We start from the raw sequence: 19,994 nt of genomic DNA, 5'->3' as shown, positions 1-19,994 counted from the left end.
AACGCCAGCCCATAGCCCTGCCCAGAGATTTACAACATACAGTGTTGTGAACAGACCCAAAGAAACGGCCTATTTTCGTGGCCTAAAAGAGGTTTTACCTGAAAAAAAATACACAGTTCCATTGTTGGCTATAATATAATTTTTTCCAGCCCTTCAAAGTGCAGGAAAAACGCAGTTTTTATTTGGAGCTAACCAACTGCTGATCGGCGGGCGCTAACCCTGGGCGGAGGGATACGTGAGTTGGTTAGGTCCAAATAAAAACTGTGTTTTTCCTGCACTTTGAAGGGCTGGAAAAAATTATATTATAGCCAACAATGGAACTGTGTATTTTATTTCAGGTAAAACCTCTTTTAGGCCACGAAAATAGGCCGCTTCTTTGGGTCTGTTCACAACAATGTATGTTGTAAATCTCTGGGCAGGGCTATTATGGGCTGGCGTTGCTAACGGGAGGAGTGCAGAGAGTCTGCTACTGCAATTAAAGTACTTAGGGGCTATTTGTAGATCATACAACCCCACTTTTAAAAAATGCTACTATCCCTTTAACAGCTATACTACCAAGTCCGGCCTCAAAGCGGTAAGTGTCGTTCTCCGATTGTGTTCGAGTTCGTTCAGTGCGCCGGTACTCCGCGACCGGCCAATCACATGAAAGCGTGGGGGACTGAGCTGATGTGGTGAGCTGCAGCCATCTGCTGCTGGATGCTGATAAAAAAAAAGAAGCGCTTGTTGTTTATTTGAAAGCGAAGCCACGTCTGCTGTGACTCCTGGGCCTCCTGAGGTGTTTCATGTACAGGAGCCGCGTTGATCCTGTCTCATCATCTGATTTTCCTTCCCAACACATTCTGCTCCCAGGGGATATCACGAGGAACACACACACACACACACACACACACACACACACACACACACACACAGACACAGACACAGACACACAAACACACACACAGGAAGAAATGTGTGTGCAGGTTCTTATCTCTGGAGTCTGATTGTGTGCTTATTCACTTTTTTTCCCCCTAATATGAATGAGTTTTTTTATGCCTCTCTGTTTGAGTGTGTGTGTGTGTGTGTGTGTGTGTGTGTGTGTGTGTGTGTCTGTGTGTGTGTGTGTGCTAGGTCAGAGGGCTCACAAGCCTTTTCTCACTGCTATGTTTAGTGAAATAATGTTCTGTGCTGCTCCTGCCCCCCCCCCCTCACTCATTCACCTCACTCTAACACAACTACTGACTTGTTAAGTTACATGAATACAACACTGTAAACACAACAGACTGACCGCTCATGAATTACTGACACTATGTACAGACATTTCCCTCAGAAACGACAAAATAAAAATAAAAAGACAGTTTCACACAGCTGAGCTGATGCAGTCGACTGAAGCAAAGAATCAACAGGTTTCTGTCGAAGTCGACGGAACCAAAAAAGAAACAGCCTGATGATTGGCTCGCACGGGTCACATGATCTGTCATTCCACAGATCGGCCTCACTGCTGAACTTTCACTGCATTCAATTCTTCTAAACCAAAATCAATACACCGTGGATGATTATTATGAATTGCCAGGTTGAGAGGAGCAACAAAAGACGAGAGCAGGAGAAGCTATAGAAGCTTTGATCAGGTTGTAAAACGCCTCCGTCTGCAATAAGAGTTTGATAAAGGTTTAAAAATTCAAGCTGGCAAAGACAAATGATCATATCTGCTCTGGCAACACAGGTCAAAACCGTTCCTCATTATGTAACGCAGCCCGGCACGCTGGTGTATGACAGAAGCAAAGGGACTCATCTGTAGGATCAAATACAGTCTCCATCAAATACAGGGAGAGCAAAAACACACACCGGTTCCCACACACATACATGTGCACACACACACACGGCTGCTTTACTCACTGGATCAGCGGTTGTTTCAGAATCCACACTCAAACTTTGCTGCTCCATGAAGAAAGAGACAAGAAAATCCTCAGCACTGCATGTGAGAGCTCCCCTCAGTCCACATTGTCACCAGCTGTTGAATGTGTGAGTGTGTGTACGTGCGTGTGTAAGTGTATGTATGTGTGTGTGTGTGTGTGTGTACGTGTATGTGCACGCGCAAGAGAGACCAAGCAGCAAAGCTTGATGGCTTTCAAATGTCCAAACCACTACAGAATGTCGCTGTCGCTAGATTCCCCTTCCCTCTCTCTCTCTCTCTCTCATCCCCCTCCTCCTCCTCCTCCTCCCTCTCTATCATCTCCCTCGCCCAGCCTCTCTGCTCCCCCGTCCTCCTCTCTCTCTCTCTCTCTCTCTCTCTCTGCTTTTCCACCCACCCTCGAATCATTTCTATTCCACCCACACTGCTGTGGGCTGAGAGACGCGCGCACAGACGCACTCAGGATGAATGCGGAGGCACGGCTGCAGAGGGAGACCCCTCTGCCATTAAGGAACACACACCCCCCCACCCACACACACACATACAACATTGGTGCGGTTGAATGTGTTCACCCCGAGCAACTCCTCTGTCATCTGCTTAGTATGCCCCACACATGTCCGGGGGGGGGGCAAAGGGAGTAAACTGACATTCATGACGAGCAGGGAGCGGGGAGTCGCGGGGTCGGGGCAAAAACAGGGAGAAATCGATGCCACGAGTGTAAAGCAATTATCTGTTGTGGCAGATGGAGAGAAGACACAAAGTGGATCTGAGTGGACGAGTGAGAGAAGCTTCAGCTGACAGCAGGACAGATGATCAGAGCAGAGCTGAGAAGCAGCTGCATTCCTCGACATGCCTTGACACACAGTGGAGGTGCTCACCCTGACACCGAATATTTTAGGTCCAAAATAATGAATTTGAAGATTTTCTCTTTAATTGCTCCTGTTTTGCAGTAGTTCTGTCTGTCCTCGCATCGGCAGGAAGCGATGAATGGGAGCGGACAGATCTTAGGCTGTTTAGGCTGTTTACATCCCACAAAACAACATTTCTTTTCCACAGACAACGTCAGATGGCTACTCAAACATACACCAGGGGTTTGTTTACTTCACGAAAGCGGACATGTTTGTAAATGGAGCTGTAATACACAAAGTCTCATGAAATCTCGCATAAGAGTCAAGTTGACGCGCTCAGTATGTTTACAGCCAGCGTGAGCCCCCGCCCGCTTGAAAAATGGGAAATCAATCAGCCTATCGCGGTCCGAGTGGACCTGTTGGTCTGACTAGTCATAAACAGTTGGAGCCCTCCACCCGAAGCGCCCAGTAAGAAGCTGGAGACGAGGCCACCGAACGCCGCTGTTCTCCCTCAAAAACCCATCACATCAATGCAGTGCAGGCTTCGGGGGCACGGAATCGCACATGCGCATGTCTTTCAGAATAAAATCGAAGCTGAGTCGCTTTTCCCCCCTTATAGGTCTATATGATGCTAATGCCACTCCCCCCCCCCCCCCCAAGACAAAAAAGCAGGGGAAACACTGTACACCTAGGGGTTTGTTTGTTTACTTCAAGCAAGCAGACATGTTTGTAAATGGAGCTGTAATACAAAGTCTCGCGGGAACTTACGAAGTCTCGCGTGAGAGTCAAGTTGGCAGCTAACTATGTTTACAGCTCGTCTGAAGCTCGTGTTGGTAGCAGAGTAACGCTGCCGCTGGACGGAACGGTAAAAACAAACTAACTGTCGGACGGCACGGCACAACAGCAAGACGCGTCACCATGTTGCTACGGCAACGTCAACAGACTCGTACTCATACGTCACGTTCGGTTGAGTTTACCGTCGCGGCAGACAGCAAAAGTTCAAATATTTGAAGTGGGGACGGCATGGCCGTCTGCCGTTTACCGGACTGATAATGTTTATTCTGCCTGTAAACATACAGAGCGTCAACTTGACTCTTGTGCAAGACTTCACGAGACTTTGTATTACAGCTCTGTTTACGAACATGTCCGCTTGCTTGAAGTAAACAAACCCCTGGTGTATGTTTGAAGCCATCTGACGTTGTCTGTGCGGAAAAAAAAGTGGTTTTGTGGGAAGTGAACAGCCTAAAGAGCCTAAGATCGATCTGCTCCCATTTATAGCTATCGTGGTGATGCGTGGACAGACAGAACTACTGCAAAAGAGGAGCAATTAAAGAGAAAATCTTCAGATTCTTCTTTTAGACCTAAAATATTAGGAAACTAAAGCCCCAGGTTAAATTTGCCCGGAATTGTCCTTTAACACAGAACATATTCCAGACCGGAAACAACTGCATTCACAGTTGAGCTACAAGAACACAAAGACTTTCACAACACAGCACTTTCAGGTCCTTGCCATGTGTTTTAGCCGGGAGAACTGAGCCGCTGTGGACAAAGGTCATTCATGACTTACTCCAGTCCAGGGTTACCATGGCGTGGACCCAAAGCCACCAGTTTATTTCCACTTGTTTCCAACACTGGTGTGAAAAGCACGTCTGACAGGGATATACCGGAGGAGAGAATATATTTCAGTGTTCCTCCATGTGAGGATCAGTTTCATGGTTCCAGCCAGTTAAACTCAGTGGCTTGTCTCGTGGCTCTGGAGGAGCCCGATGGTGTGAGCAGGACAGAGAAGCAGCATCACAACACGGGAATGGAGGAGAAGTCCTTGGAGGTAAGAAATAGATAGATCATTTTCCTTTACTGGCAGTTGGACTAGTTGGACTGAAATTCTTTTTGCATCCGGTTGTTCATTTAACAACAAAATAATGAACATAACGTGTAGGACAGATAATTAAAAACAACAACCATTCACAAGGACAAATACAACATGGCTAACTAACATACACCACCTCCTACTTCTCTTTCATACAACCTCATACAAGTTTTGCAGATTCATGACCCTGGATTCATACTGCGCTTAATTTAACTTAGTTGGTTCAGCAGTAAGACGGACTGATATACAAAAAAATGTTTGAATTTATTTTGTTTGAAAGAAGGAACTATGTTAGCACCTGTTATAGGGCTAAAGTTGATATTCTCTATTCAGTAAATGTGAAGAGTCAGAGGAAACATTTCTGGACAACCTGATCATACTCTTATTATGGGCTCCCTGTGACCCATGTCCACGTGAAAAAGTAGGCAATTTCAACCAGACTATCTCTGCTGCTGCTTCAGTGTTGACTAATCTTTATTTTTATCTTTATTTATGCCTGTCTCCCCTTTGCATTAGCATTAAAGGGATAGTTCAACATCCCCCCCCACGCAGCAGTTGTCTGTTGTCTGAACTGTAACTGACAAATAAGTGCAAATAAGTGCACTCCACTCCACTCCACTCCACTCCACTAACTCCTCCATAATGTAATCAGCCCATAACCATTTCTGTTTGGTTGGAAAATTAGAAAAGGGTAGCTGGGACAGAGGAAGCTCATATTAAGTTGTTTGTGGACTAAATCTACCCCCTCCCCCCCAAAAATTGAATAGATGAATTATAGTCATGATTCCTAGAATAGCTCATATGGTCTCCCCCCCTCCCTCCACAAAAGGCTAGAACTGGGCCACAACCAGGATCCACTGTTTCCTGATCATCAAGCAGCTGATTGACAGTCAGATCACACACACATCTTTTTGAAAGTGTTTGTCCCACCAACATTTGAGCTCAACTGGACAGAAATGATATCACAGAAGCCGTCAGCCTGTTTCCTGCCTTATTTGTTCTTATATTTGTGCGTTCAACCTCTCACTGACTGTTTGTGCCTGTTTTCATTTGTCGGTCTTGTTGGTCACACAGGTGGGACACACACACACACACACACACACACACACACACACACACACACACACACACAATCACCTCGCTGTCCTGATCTCAACCTTCAAGGACCACTTGTGAATGGTGTGTGTGTGTGTGTACGTGTTAGCATCCTTTGAAATGGTTCATTCAGTTAGCATCATGTGAGTCTGTTTCTTTTCTTTCTTTTTTTTATCTTGTTGACGGTGGTCTCTAAAATAGCTTCCTGTGGTTTTAGACATTAGCACATGTATTTTTTGAACAGTCTCCCTCAGACTGCAGGTTCATACATCACTGGGAAGTGACACGGCAGACAGACAGTTCATCACACACACACACACACACACACACACACACACACACACACACACACACACACACACACACACACACACACACACACACACACACACACAGACAGACACACAGCTGGAGCTGCAAATGTGTATAGCCTGACTTCCTTCCCTTTACTGCTGTCATAAGACATTTTCTGTTTTTTTTGTTTGTTTGTTTGTGTAGCTATGCAAGTGAGTGTGTATGTGTGTGTGTGTGAGAGAGAGAGAGTGTGTATTGTGTAATGGTTAAGTGCTACAATCAGACCCATCACAAGATAAGCAGCAAGTCCTGGCAGACACATTCTCACATACATACAGACATAAACAGCACAGCCAACAAGATGGCTGAGGGGTGTGTGTGTGTGTGTGTGTGTGTGTGTGTGTGTGTGTGTGTGTGTGTAATTATAGTGCAATCAGGGTTGCGCGCACTGACTTGGAGCTGCAATGTGTTTGTGTATGTGCATCCTTGGCTCTTCATGTGTGTGTGTGTGTGTGTGTCATGTGTGCGCCTATACTGTATGTGCTTTTGTGTCGGAGCCTCACTAACGAGGGGAATGTCAGCTTATTGCTCATCAGACCTCATTAGAAGTGCAAGTTAACACTTCCAACCACCATCTCACACACACACACACACATACACACACACCAATGTCTCTGTTCTCCCCCCTCCCTCCCCCCTCACAACACAAAGCCCTCTCTGTTTGTCCACATTACCGCATCAGCAAGAGAAAAAGGTCTAACGAGCGGAAGAAAAAGGTAGAATAGAGGGGGAGGGAGGCGGAGGGCTGACGAGGAGGAAAGAGGAGAGGGACCATGGGATAGTGTCGGTCCGGCAGCGGGACAAAGAGGACATCTACCCCCGGGGATGGTATTTGTGAAATTGAAATGCCCGCAGAAATGCAACTGCAGATAGGATGTGTTGTGATCCAGATACACAGACAGCTCGGCCCAGCGTCCAGACATCTCAGATCCACTTTTTAGTAACTCCCTCCCTCCCTCCCTCCCTCCCTCCCTCCCTCCCTCTCTCTCCTCATTCTTCCTGTTGCTGTCTGCTGTGCTGCCCAATAAAGGAAAAATGCCAAAAATGTATATTAGAGGAACCTCACTTCAGAAGCGACAGTGCGGGATCAGCTTATCTGCCCCCCCCCCAGTCGCCACTAAACGGCGGAAACATTTAGCTTTCGTGTGATCTCTATCTTTAGACCAAAACTAATGTTATGAATCGTGCTCACAGACAGCAGGACTCTGTTTTTGTCTCGCCAACCTTTACACAAACACACACTTCCTAGTATTACTATATTCACAGCTGGTCATCGACATAATGCTTCCCCCTTGCCCTTTACACACTTGCTCAACCCTAGACCTAAAACTGAGTCTTAACCATCAGATATCCTCACCATCCTCACACTGTGAGGTTCTATATATAATTCAAACACACACACTTGATGAGAATAACACTCACACAGAAATGTTTTTGTTGTTAGGTAGCAGTTTTATCACTGACTTCAAGGTAAAAAGAGCAGCTGGCAAAAATAGGCCCTGGACTTGGAATGTCAAGTGATTAATAATTAATCAAGATTAATATAACCTTGTGCAAACCTGGGGGCTCTGGGGCATTTAAATCAGCAAACATGACAGCAGCCCCTTGTATCTTTCTCGTCTAGAGTACTAGAGCAGCTGCTGGAGACTTTCTTATTTTAAAATGTTGTAAAGCAGCACTAAATAGGCATATTGTTAGGGAAATCCCATGGCTCTCAACTGACTGGATAACACTCATTTCTCGCAGCTAAATGAGGAGAGAAAGCATCATTTCTGCAAAAGTGAAGCCACGCTGCTGCAGCTCTGAAAATGTCTTATGGCTCTTTCTATAAGAACTCTGTGTCCACGGCTGTGTGTATGTTGCCACGGTGATGAGAGAGGAGGGCTTGACATGTCATGTGAGGATGTATGATGCTCATGAGCTGCTATTATTAGAGATGGATGGTGCACGTGTGGCTCAAATGTGATAAAAACACAACGGTCAGACAGAGCCTGAGCACTGCAATGACAAACAACATTTGTTAGAGCAGTGGTTCTCAAACTTTTTTACATCAAGGACCGCTAAACTGACACAAATTAGACCACGGACCCCACTGGACAAAATTTTGAAGCAAACACCAGAAATACACAAATATTTGTTCTGAGATTGAATAACATTGCTTTTTTAGTCAATGTCCATTCAACTTACAGTACCGCCAATGGCATGAATTTTTGGAAATATTATAGAGACATTTCTGGAAAAAGGGGTGCAATTTCTCCAAAAATGTTAAAACATTTCTAGAAAAAAAGTGGTAAAATTAAAAAAAGAAAAAAGAAAAAAAAAGTAAAAGACCAAATTCTACAAAAAGTGGTAAAAATTTATTTTAAAAAAAGATCTAAAAAAAAAAAAAAAATCTAAACAAACAAACAAAAAAAAATTAAGAAATAATAATTTATCCAAAAAAAAGGAAAAAGTTTAAAAATTCTAGAAAAAGAATTGGGTAAAAAGTTTGGGGACCCCCTTCAACCCTCTCAAGGACCCTAGAATATTTACAGTATAAACTGTGTGTGTGTGTGTGTGTGTGTGTGTGTGTGTGTGCATACAGTCCTACCTCCAAGTCGTCCAGGGAGCGTGCCAGGCTGAGCCGTTTGGAGCGTCCAAAGGAGCGTCTGGCTGAGGAACGCTGTTGCAGAGGTGGGAAGCCCATGGTCAGACCACGGAAGCGACCGCCCTGAGAGCAGACACACATCGGTTCAGTCCACTATAATGAAGCACAGTGCAGAGTAGCAGTATACAGCCACAGGTCACAGTGGTGTCAAATCAGAGAAGCAAGCTGGCAGTGAGGTCGCAGGTCCAGTCCAGGTTCAACAAAGTCACTTCCATCAGTCCTACAGCATTTTACATGAGTCAATATTAGCTCCTGGCAGTCATCCTCAGGTCAGACGGTGTCTTTGTTACATATTCTGTCCACTGAAACAAGATGGATAAGACAGCAAAGACAGACAGGAGACATGGGGATAGAGAGTAGCGACTGCTCTGCTCTTGAGTCACCCTGGTGGGTTTATTATATTTTAACTGTCAAATGTCCCCTCCTGTAGACATCCAGATAACAGTTCCTAAAACAATCAAGTCCCTTTTTTTTTATTATTAAATATACTTTTAAATATACTCGTCTCTTTATGTGTTTATGCAAAAACAAACATATTGTTGCGAAAATGTCAACACTGGACATAAAAAAACATGCACAGCTAAGATGTAATCAAAGACCACCTACGTTATCTAACATACTAGTATTCAGTGTCATTTTTTTGTTATAAGTACAAGGCATGTTTACAGTGTTGTTTACACTGCTGCTGGACTGTGGACTGTGTTAAATAACAACCATGGCAACCAGCGAGTCTTGAGTCTTCTCCTGGTAATACCACTGTAGGGGATTCATGGGGATCTGGACAGGTTTTAACCACAATCAAACAGGTGTCGATCAAACAGCCTGTTCACAAACAGCATTCCACCATTTCTTACACCCACACGACCAGTTCTTGCATGTGTGTATCTGTGTGTGTTTGTGTGTGACAGGCCCTGTTCCTGTAGAAAGATATGAGTGTATATGTCAGTCAGACACAACAACAAGCCTCCATCCAGAGAGACGTTCAGCTCCTTCAGCTTCCCTGCTCCACATGCGTGTGTGTTTACCAACGGCTCCTTTTTTCCACGCAAATGTTAAATTCCTCATGTCAGACACAGGCATGTACAGTCCTGTGATTCTGCCTGCGGTGCCAGGTGCTACTTTAGCTCGCCCCGAAGCCATGATAGCACAGACACACACTGACACACAGTGAGGGGACGGACATCATAACAACACTACTACATGTAAAAGCAGCATGTTGACTGCATCATGGTTCAGGTTCTGATTTTATTGTGTCAACTTCTATTTGACACTTGGAGAAACAAAAACACACACAGTCCATTCAGAAAGTATTCAGGCTTCTTCATTTTTCATATTATAATCTTTTTCTTTTTTTTTGCTAAAATAATAAAAAAATATATATAGTATTTATCAAGGCCTCAATGCTCCATAATGATGAAGTGAAAAGACAATTTTACAAATTTCAGCAAATTTATTAAAAATGACAAACTGACATGAGCATCCAGACACTTTGCTTTAACACTTTTCTTGATAATCTTTGGGATGTTTTACATCAAGACTTGAGCCCACCTGTACTGAAGGGCCATCTCTCTATTTTAGGCTCCCGTCTAAGTTTTTTGGCATGTGACCGCAACATAACACAATATGGATTATGGAAAAACTGAAGGGGTCTGAAAACTTTCTGAATGGACTGTACATATGTTTTCAAGACTACTGCAGTGGAAACCAAGTAACTGGAATGAAATTAAAGCGGGCCAGCTGCTCTGTGATGCCATAAACTGTTGACCAAAATGGGCAGGAGCAAATTAGACACTGGGTCATCAGGATTTATTGTCCATCAAACAGTGATGTAACCACACTAAGTAGAGCAGTAAACCAAAGAGGATAGTTGTGCGTTTTCCCTCATAAATCTACAGTTAGCCTCGAAGCAACTGTTGTTCTCCCATCTTTCCTCTAACTAATGCCATTTGGCTAAATCTCCTTCCACTGTAGCAGCGAGCATATATGGACCCCGCTTGATTAATGAGTAATTAATCAATGCTGACAGGTCCCAGAGGCCAAGTCGTGGTGCACATTGAATCTAACTGGCTGATTAAGAGCAGGTCTTGTTCACGTTTCATCAGGAGATGACCGGTGGTGTTGCCTGGATACTAAGTCAACTCTACATCTGTGAGTGTGTGTGTGTGTGTGTGTGAGAGAGAGAGAGAACACAGATTTCAACAGTCCACTACATACATGGATAGAAACATTCATGCATGTAATCGACTGCCTCTGTTTGACCTGGTCAGTTCAAAACAAGTCTCATTGATGATGTTATTGACACTTGAGGTAAACAAAGAGGTTTTTACAACAGGATGAGATCTGGATTCAAAAGGAACCAGAGAATGCATTTACTGAAGGAAATACGGGTGAATGCTGAAAGCTGAAAGCTGGAAGCTGAATGAATTGTTGAAACAATGCTGAATGAAGTTAAGAAACTGCTGAAGAGGCTGTATGAAATGGTTGGAAATTACTTGAATTGTTGAAGATTAGTATGAAGAAACTGAAAAGCTGAAGTCTACTCAAAGTTATGGTATTTAAAACCGACAGCTTGAAAACATTGTTGAACCATTACTACACACATGAATAAAAACATTCATGCATGTAATCGACTGCCTATCAGTTCAAAACAAGTCTCATTGATGATGTCATTGACACTTGAGGTAAACAAAGAGGTTTTTACGACGGGATGAGATCTGGATTCAAAAAAAAGAAATGATCAGATGTGGATGTGACTCAGTGGAGCTGGGTTTGTTTTGGGTGTGGCTGCATCGGAGCGTTTTCAGAGGAACGTCACATTTTAGAGGGAAACTCACAGCTCTTATCTGTGCTGTTGATCCTGTCGCTTTCTCCTTCTCACACACACACACACACACACACACACACACACACACACACACACACACACACACACACACACACACACACACACACACACACACACACACACACACACACACACACACAATCAAAGTCTCAGAAAAAAAGGAATCCTTCCTGTTTATATCAACACAGCTGTCAACATAAAACCAAGGACACACATATACAAAAAACACTTGTTTCTTATAAACAGTAGCTGCTCTAACAAGGACTGAACAGATGCTTCAAACAGAGTCAGAGTCAAAACATCTGATAGAACATATTATCTTTTTGGTATAACATGAAGAATCGTGATGATAAACCTGTCACATCCATCACCATTCAGCTGCCTGCTTCTTCATCAGCCTGTTTCTGAGGTTTGCTCTAATATGAAGTTTCCTGATCATTTCTGCCCCATGAATAAACCATGGTCATATCATGTTCCCAGATGAATGTAAGGGACCAAATGATTTCTAAAACGGATGTAAAGCGAAGGGTTAAAGAGGTTTAAATGATGAAACAGTGCCACCATGTGGCACTAACAGGAAATTAGGGATAACTCTTCAAGACACTGCATGGAAATAGTGTCTATGCAATGCTACAGTGAGAAAAACTAACAAAGCAAAGCTACAGCTACATTTGTCACAGCAGAATCAGCATTTTATCTTGACTCCCAGTAATCATGTCTTACCATGACATTCTCCAAAGCCCTGCGTCTCCAGTCTGAGGACATTGTTCAGAGAGGTTAACATCCACCTTCCTGCCACTGTCACTCTCTATCCTGCCCCTGGCCTCGCACACACTTCCTCTGATTGTCCCTTGGGGGTCCCTGGGACCCTGTCCACTGGGAGTTTTCCTGGGGGAAGCACCTAGCCCTCCTTCAGTGTCAAAGAAAACAAGAGTCCATCCACCAGCACCTTTGTAATATGCAAATGTAGGCAGTAATGTAAGCAGACGGACGCAGCGGATTCTGTATGAGCTTCTGACCAGGCTGGTTCTAGATCAGTGAGTGCAGATGGAATCCAGTCGGGCTGGATGTATCTCTGTCTACCTGTCCCTTTCTTTTGTCTGTAAACAATTACAGCCAGAACGGCCAAAGGATCACTGTTACAGGAAGTATGTCCTCACAAAATAATGCAGCCAATTGATCTGTTCATCTTAATGTCATTTAATGTCATACATTACTAATGTAACCATGTTAATCTCCACAACATTCATATGTGATTGCAAAACAGACTTAATTAATTCAACAAAAAACACATATTAAGGCACATTAACAATACCATGATACCATTACTGTTACCTCAGACTCATAATGCTAAGAAACAGGTGGTTTTCAGGTGAAGGCAGATGTCGAGCTAATGCATAATACATGATCTGATACTGGAGCAGTGGGGATAAATAACTTATCAATCCACTTGTGTTAAGTCTGGAGCGGGAGCCAACTGGGTGTTCGCATTATTCAACACAGCACGGGGAAGTTGGCAGAGGTGAATGTTGTTCATTATACATTTTTATGAAACCACTGAAAGTTTGAGAGGGAAACCTAATTCGAGCACTGAATTTCAAGGCCTTGGGAAAGAGAGGGTGGAAACGTGAAGGAGAGAAGTGGGATGAGCACTGACGGATTTATAGCCTCAATAAACTGTGGTTCTTGGACACACTCTAGCCAGGGGAAATTTCCACAGCAGGGGTGTGTGATGAGAGAATCTACCTGCTGCCCGGCCTTCTCATCTCACGGTCAGTTTTGACACAACTCTTCCAAAAGCCCCACACAACCCACAGACACAGTGTAACACATCAGTGAATGCTCCATTATGGAAAGTCTGAGGACAGAGCGGGTACAGAATCCTAAAAATAAAGTGAAGCTGATCATCAAATCAAGGCTAGCACTAATTAAAATACTTCCATAGCTTGGTCTTTACCTTTTTCTCTCCCTCCTTTGCATTCCCTCGTTTCTTCTCTCTTTCCCCCCTCTCCGCTCCACTTCGCTCCCTGTCTCCTGCACCGAACAGCTTCTTGGCCCACTCGTCTTTGTGAGCGGCCAGCCGGTGGGTGTGGGTGCTGGGATGTGACTGAGGAGGAGGAGGAGGAGGAGGAGGAGGGGGAGGCTGGCTCCCTCCAGGTGGCGGCAGGTGGTCTCCGGGGGCCAGCGGGGCCCGGTAGCGGTCGGCCGGGATCTTATTCATGGGTGGGGGCAGGGTGCTGCAGTTGGCTGACGACCAGCCGTCGGTGGACTCGGCGTAGGACTCCTGGTCGCTGCTCAGGCCCTGGAGGTGGCTGTGGTGGTGCTGCTGCCGCCAGTCCCTCAGCACATGGACTGGGAGCCACCGCTGAGGCTCCGCCCCTGCTGCTGCTGCTGCTGCTCCTCCTCCGGCCCCCCTCTTCTCTCCTCCTCCTCCCCCCACGGCTCCTCCCCGCTTCCCCGGCGAGTAGTGGTGAGGGTGGACTCCTCGCGAGTGCCTGCCGGGGCCGTCGGGGTGAGCCAGGGGGGGAGGGTGAGGCAGGTCGGCCAGGTGCGGGTCGTGGCGGTAGTGGCCGTTTCTCAGAGCCGGCGGAGGAGGGGGAGGGGGCGGGAGAGAGGCGGCGGCGGCGGCGGCGGCGGCGGCTCCGAGGGTGGGGCTCCAGGCCTGCTGGGACGAGGGCGGGCTGTCCCAGTGGCGCGGCCCCGAGATGTGGTTGTGATTGGGCGGACCCCCCAGGTCCACCAGCAGCACTCTGTTGCTCTTCTCCTCTGGTAAGAAGTTGCCGATCCCGCTGTCGCTGTTGCTGCTGGTGCTGTGGTTCTGTTGGGCGTCGTTGTCCGGATCGTGGAAGGCCCGGGCCCGAACCCCCTCGATGTTGTCCCCCATGTCCCGGTAGAGGACGGAAACAAACTGGAGGAGAGGCTGCGAGCTGGGGGGGAACTCCAGGCAGCCTCCTGTGTCTGGGTCAGGTGTGCACTCAAAGCCGAACCTCCGGGCCACACCGAGATGAACCTGTGGAAACAGCAGCCAGGAGTCAGGGGGCTGAGATCTGCTGATGTGTCACTACTTCTTCTTTACGCTCCATGGAAACATATCTGATGATGTGATTTACCAAACTGTTTTTATGTTTGTTTTGTTGTTGTTTTTCAATTGTGTACTTTATGTGGACCTACTGCTGCTCTCTTGGCCAGGATCCCCTTGCAAAAGAGATTCTGAATCTCAATGGGATTATTCTTGGTTAAAGGGATAGTTCAACATTTTGGCAAATCGGCCCATTGCCATAATCCCTATAGTTTTAGGAGTAGGTTTGTTACCTTTAATTGTCGGTGCAAGCTGTTTTTAGAGCGGCGGAGCAGAGTCGCGAGCTGCTCAGAGCTACGCGACAGAGGCTCATGGGATTTCTTGGTTTCCCTCATCAAACTCATCAAATACACAATCCAACACTCCAATCAATGTACAAGAATACCCATGGACCATCTTTTTGTCCACGATTAGTTTTTTCATCTTTAAGAGCAGTTTAATGTTCCCTGCACCCATTGCATTTATTTTAAGTGTAAAATCCCGGGTCAATATTAACAAACAGTGGGAAATCAACCACCTATATAATAATAATAATAATAATAATAATAATAATAATAATAATAATGATTATATCCCTGTGTCTCTCCACACCTGGTGGTGACAGAGGTCTGGGTCCACAATGAACACGTGACAGGAAGTCCTTAAACCGCCCTCGTCATCTCGCCCGTAGTTGAAGTGGCGGTCGTCATGGTCGTCTGTGGCCTGCATCGTTACCAGACCAAAGAATCTCCGGTCGTCAGGACAACAGGCACTGAAGGCTAGTTTCTCTGCAGGGTAGGTGGCCAGGACCTGACCTCTGTCGCTGCACAGACGCACACTGTCATGCATAACCTGGTGAGATATGATTAACGCATGTTACTACACAATACCAGAGACAATAATAAGGCAATCACATTTACCTGATGTATTAACAATAACATACTGACAGGTGTAATGAAGAACACTGAATTCTTCATTACAACACATGAATACTCATTAGTATGTAGTTTATAAATACAGTTAGTGCTTATAAATGATGAGTAAAACATTTTTAACTGTGTTTATAAATTGCATACTAATGAGTATTCATGTGTTATACATGATGAATTCAGTATTTAATGCTTAACTAATGCTTAATAGTGTGTACTTATTATAAAATAATCTCATATTATAGTTTAGTATCGTTGTATTAGTGGATTAAAAAACATAGATCTGATGGGTAATAAAACATTTGGCTCCACCTTCATAAGGACCAGTGAGTGGATCTTTTGCTCGGCCCTGAGGCGTCTCATGCTGCCTCTGATGGCCTGCAGACTGTCGGTCTCCAGACTGGTCCCAGTGGAGGCCAGCTCGATGGAGCCCAGATAGCCAACAATCATCCCCACGTTGAGGATGCCTTCACCGGGCTCCAGGCCCAGGTCGCCTCCATCGCCCACGTCCACGTCCACGTCCACGTCCTGCTCCTCGTGGGGGTGAAGGTGGAGGTGACGGAAGTCTGAGTCCAGGAAGACCGAGTCGTCGTTCAGAACTTGGACCATCTCTTCCTCGGAGAGCAGGTTGGGATTGCTCTGGGAACGGGAGGGGTTCCCATACGGAGGGAACTGGGGATCAGACAGCGGGCGGGGCTTGGATGAGGAGCTGACCACCGGCCTCTCCTTGTCCGAGCTGCTGGAGGAGTGGCTGGAGTTCTCAAAGATCATGTTGAATATCCCCCCAGACTGCAGCTCTGCCACCACCTTCTCTGCCCTGTTGATGCCCTGCTGCTTAGGATCCAGTTTGGGTTTGTACCACCCCCCACGGGCCCCACAGCCCGACCTGCTGTTGTTGTTGTTGTTAACCCCGTTGTCGTAGAAACCGTCCAACTCATCATCGCTAGAGCACGAGTCCAAGTAAGACGGCGCCATGGCGTTGCTGCTGTGATGGCGGCCCGCGGCGGTGCGTTGGTGGTGGTGGTGTCTCCTGTGACGTTCTGCCTCGGCGATAACTAGTTTCAGAACGCCAGAGCAGCGGCCAATCAGCTTGACCACGTCCTCGTGTGACGCCTTGGACACGTTGATGTCATTGACAGAGAGGATGTAGTCTCCTGAACGTAAGCCCACGTAGTCGGCAGGGCTCCCCTTCAGGATGCAGCTGAGGACGCACGGGCTTTGTCCTGACAGCGTGAAGCCATACCCCGTCCTCCCCCTCGCCACCTCCACAGCTCGGATACGGCCCTGCTGCATGGAGGAGGAGGCCGGGGGAGGCTGAAGCAAGTTCAGTCCACTTCCACCGCACGGACGTCTCTTAGATGATGTATCTGCTTGCCTGAACATTGTGCCAGGGAACTTTCTTTTGTCCATTGATTAGTTTCAGTTAGTCATTCTACGTCCCTAGGCTCTGCTGGAGCAGGAACGTAGGGTACATCCAGTGTCCGTCTTCTTGTCAAACAGCTCTGCTGTCAGGCTGCTATGAAAAAATGAGTAGCAGTACTAAATGCAGCAGGGGAGTGAGAGTTTGTCCTCAGTTCTGGCACGGTCTCGCTAGCCCTCCCATCCTGGTGTCACTCCTTCCAGTTCACAGGCAAGTTACCTGCAGTAAAACACAACACAAGTCAAACATGAGGGGCTACCGCTCCTTAACATGCTCTTGTTGTCTCTACCAGAGTGTTATAGGGTCAGGGTTGGGGTTAACTATTCTATCATATTTCTATTCCATATATAGATCACACCTGAGTGGTGACATAAAACAAGCCCTCCTGTTTATAAAACCACCCACAGTGTTCAAGCAGTTACTGTACTATTGTGTGTATTGCTAATCAAGGGACTCTCCACACAGACAGAGCCACACCTGAGCAGGGAGGAGTTAGTGCAGCTCTGTCCAATGAGATATGCTTTCTATGTACAGGCGTTTTCATACCTGAGGGGCAGGTAAAATGAGACGGACCCAGCCTACTTAGCACCGTGACACAGGTGAGTTCAGCTTCTGACTTGTAAACATGCATTATGCATATCTCTTGTGTTTTCTGTCTGTGCTGAACCAGTCTTTGTTCTAACAGAGCCGCTGAGAGAAGCTGAGGAGAACTTCACCGTTAGCTGAGGTTAGCTGACGCGTTACCGTTAGCTTAGTTAGCTCTGCATGCTAGCAAAGTTAGCGCTAGTTGGGTTAAGTTCGCCGGTGGAGGAAATAAGCGGCCGTGTTTCTGTCACCCTCCGTGGACTCATGCATGCTTTCTACTGTCAATTCCCGAGAGTTAGGGAAACTTTTTTTTCCTTGCCGTGACTTGCCGTTCAAAAGCTCATCCACCCTTGCTGAAACAATAGCCCCGCCCCACGTTTTCCACATCTTTGGAATGTCGGTCTGTAACTATGACAACGGCGGTGTACACAGACTTTCATAACCCGTCATTGGTTTACGGAGCTGTCACTCAGCGGCGGCAACAGTTGTGCAGACAAATTGACAAAAGTTAGATTGAGAAATCACAAATAAAAGTAGCAACAGTTGCCGATTCCACAGGTGTCAAAAGTTAACGGAACTGTGAAGGCCCGGCCGCCTGAGCCCGCTTATCTAGTAAAAACTACTTTTATCGTCAGAAGAGAACATGTAGCTAGAGAAGCGTCTGATAGCAGCGTGCAGCGGGAAACGACACAAAACGACAACATCTGGCTAAAACAGTTGTAAAGCAGGGACAGCAAAGTAAAAAAGGTGGATGCAGGTTTTTTTTTATGTGCCAGGAAGATGTTCGGTCCGGCGGATTCATTTAGCAGATTATTTAAAATGACTTACGTATCGGTGTCCGACGGTGATGCTGCTGGGGTAGTTTCCATAGTTCTGTAGCTAGGGTCAGCTAGGTAAACTCAGGGACGATGGGTAAACAAAAGGAAAGGCTGCACCATCTGGCGAAGTAGCCATAAGAGGAGGAGGAGGAGGAGGAGGGGGCGAGGGGGGAGGGAACAGTGGAGGGGGTGTACAAAGAGGGAGACCTCAAACAGATGACAGATAAGTTGTATAGTCTCCAATTAGGGTCCAAATATCGATTTTCCCAGTGGTAGAGGGGTCCCTGAACTACACCACAGCTACAGCACAGACCTGTCCCTGACACGAGGCAGCAGCGGGGAGCAGAGCCACAGACAACTGTTGCTCCACAGCCAAGTAAAGTCAACAGACCTGCAGCAGTAAAACAAGAAAGAAGCTCATCTTTAATACGTACAGTGTCATGCAAAAGTTTGGGCACCCCTGGTCAAAATTTCTGTTAATTCGAACAGTTCAGCAAGTGGATGAAATTATTTCCAAAAGGTATAAAGTTACAGGTGACATTTTAAACTATATAGTAAATCTCTTGTCTGATACCTTGGACAAAGTTATCTGAGAGCTCAAGTCTCCTGGGTTTCCCATTCTTTTGCAGGCTGCTGCTTTTCCCTTTTCACTCTAAAACTACTTAAACAAAAATAATACACTGATATCGCTTAAAATATTGCAAAAGAGTGTTTCACTTTATTTCTTTTGGAGATCATTTCATCTTCCACTTGATTAACTGTTCACACGAACAGAAATGTTATCCAGGGGTGTCCAAACTTTTGCATGCCACTGTATATGCATGGTTGAGGTTAGGCTATGCTGAATTTTCTTCTGTCAAACACATTGCACCTGTTGATTTATTTTTTGTGATCTTCAGTTTCAGGTGGTGGCTATGGAAAGATCCTTTTTCTTCTTTTTTTCTCATATTACTTTGTTTTGTAAATGAGAAAATGCTGTTGAGTAAGTCACAGATGGGGTGATTAAGCCTGATAAGTTATTAAGCATAAGAAGTGGTTTCTGTGTACAGTTAATACCTGTGCCATCCTGATTTTACCTCTGTACCTCATGAACCATATGGCAGCTGCTTAGTAATCCTGTTAATACCTTTTAATCATGAACTACCCATCTTAATGGGAGCTGTAAAACAAGGAGCTATGTATGTTTTCATGGTGTGTGGTCCATAAAAGAAAATTGCAGACAAGCTGAGAAGGAAATTGTACTCAATGTGATAATTTGGACATGTAAAACATCAGTTAGCGTTACAGTTAATGGTCTCATACCTGGATTCAACTATAATACATGACAACAGACCTTTAAACGCTCTGTGGTTTCTCCCATGCAGCTCAGCTTGACCATTTGCTGCCTGTCTGCTTAATTTGAGCTGGCTGGCCACAGCTTGTTCTTTCTGGCAGACAGGAAGACAAAGCCGAGCGTGGCAGAACATTTTAATGGTCGTGGCCTCACCGGTTGATTGTGTTAGAGACACAGTGAATCCTCAGTGTGCCAGGCAGTCGTGTTTGTAATATCATTATCTGCAAACGCATGAAGCGTCCTCCGCTGGTTTGTCATCACAGCTGCCAAGGAAGGAAGGAAATCATACAATTAAATCACA

General features: G+C 45.8%; 1 protein-coding gene across 9 annotated transcripts in view; it reads right to left on the bottom strand.

The window, feature by feature from the left end:
* The window catches only part of rgs12b (regulator of G protein signaling 12b), a 53,922-nt gene extending 35,418 nt beyond the window's left edge, over positions 1-18,504 (bottom strand). For 3 of the 9 annotated variants that reach the window (XM_085759477.1, XM_085759633.1, XM_085759885.1), the window contains exons 1-5: positions 18,371-18,504; positions 15,850-17,176; positions 15,221-15,460; positions 13,508-14,560; positions 8,649-8,768 (exon numbers count right to left, since the gene is read on the bottom strand). In XM_085759477.1, coding sequence (XP_085615603.1) covers positions 8,649-8,768; positions 13,508-14,560; positions 15,221-15,460; positions 15,850-16,947 — 2,511 coding nt within the window. In that variant the 5' untranslated portion in view covers positions 16,948-17,176; positions 18,371-18,504. Of the gene's footprint in view, positions 1-1,875; positions 1,915-8,648; positions 8,769-13,507; positions 14,561-15,220; positions 15,461-15,849; positions 17,177-17,434; positions 17,939-18,370 lie in introns of those variants that run through there. The other 6 variants (XM_085760144.1, XM_085759810.1, XM_085759716.1 and 3 more) reach the window with 5 other exon arrangements.
* Between the last annotated feature and the right edge of the window lie 1,490 nt (positions 18,505-19,994).

This window comes from Trachurus japonicus, chromosome 1 (genome assembly GCF_045865225.1).
Source record: "Trachurus japonicus isolate A0001 chromosome 1, Traja_1.0".
NCBI classification, from domain to species: Eukaryota; Metazoa; Chordata; class Actinopteri; order Carangiformes; family Carangidae; genus Trachurus; species Trachurus japonicus.
The sequence above is the reverse complement of the archived record's forward strand: the minus strand, read 5'-3'. Positions and strand labels throughout refer to the sequence as shown.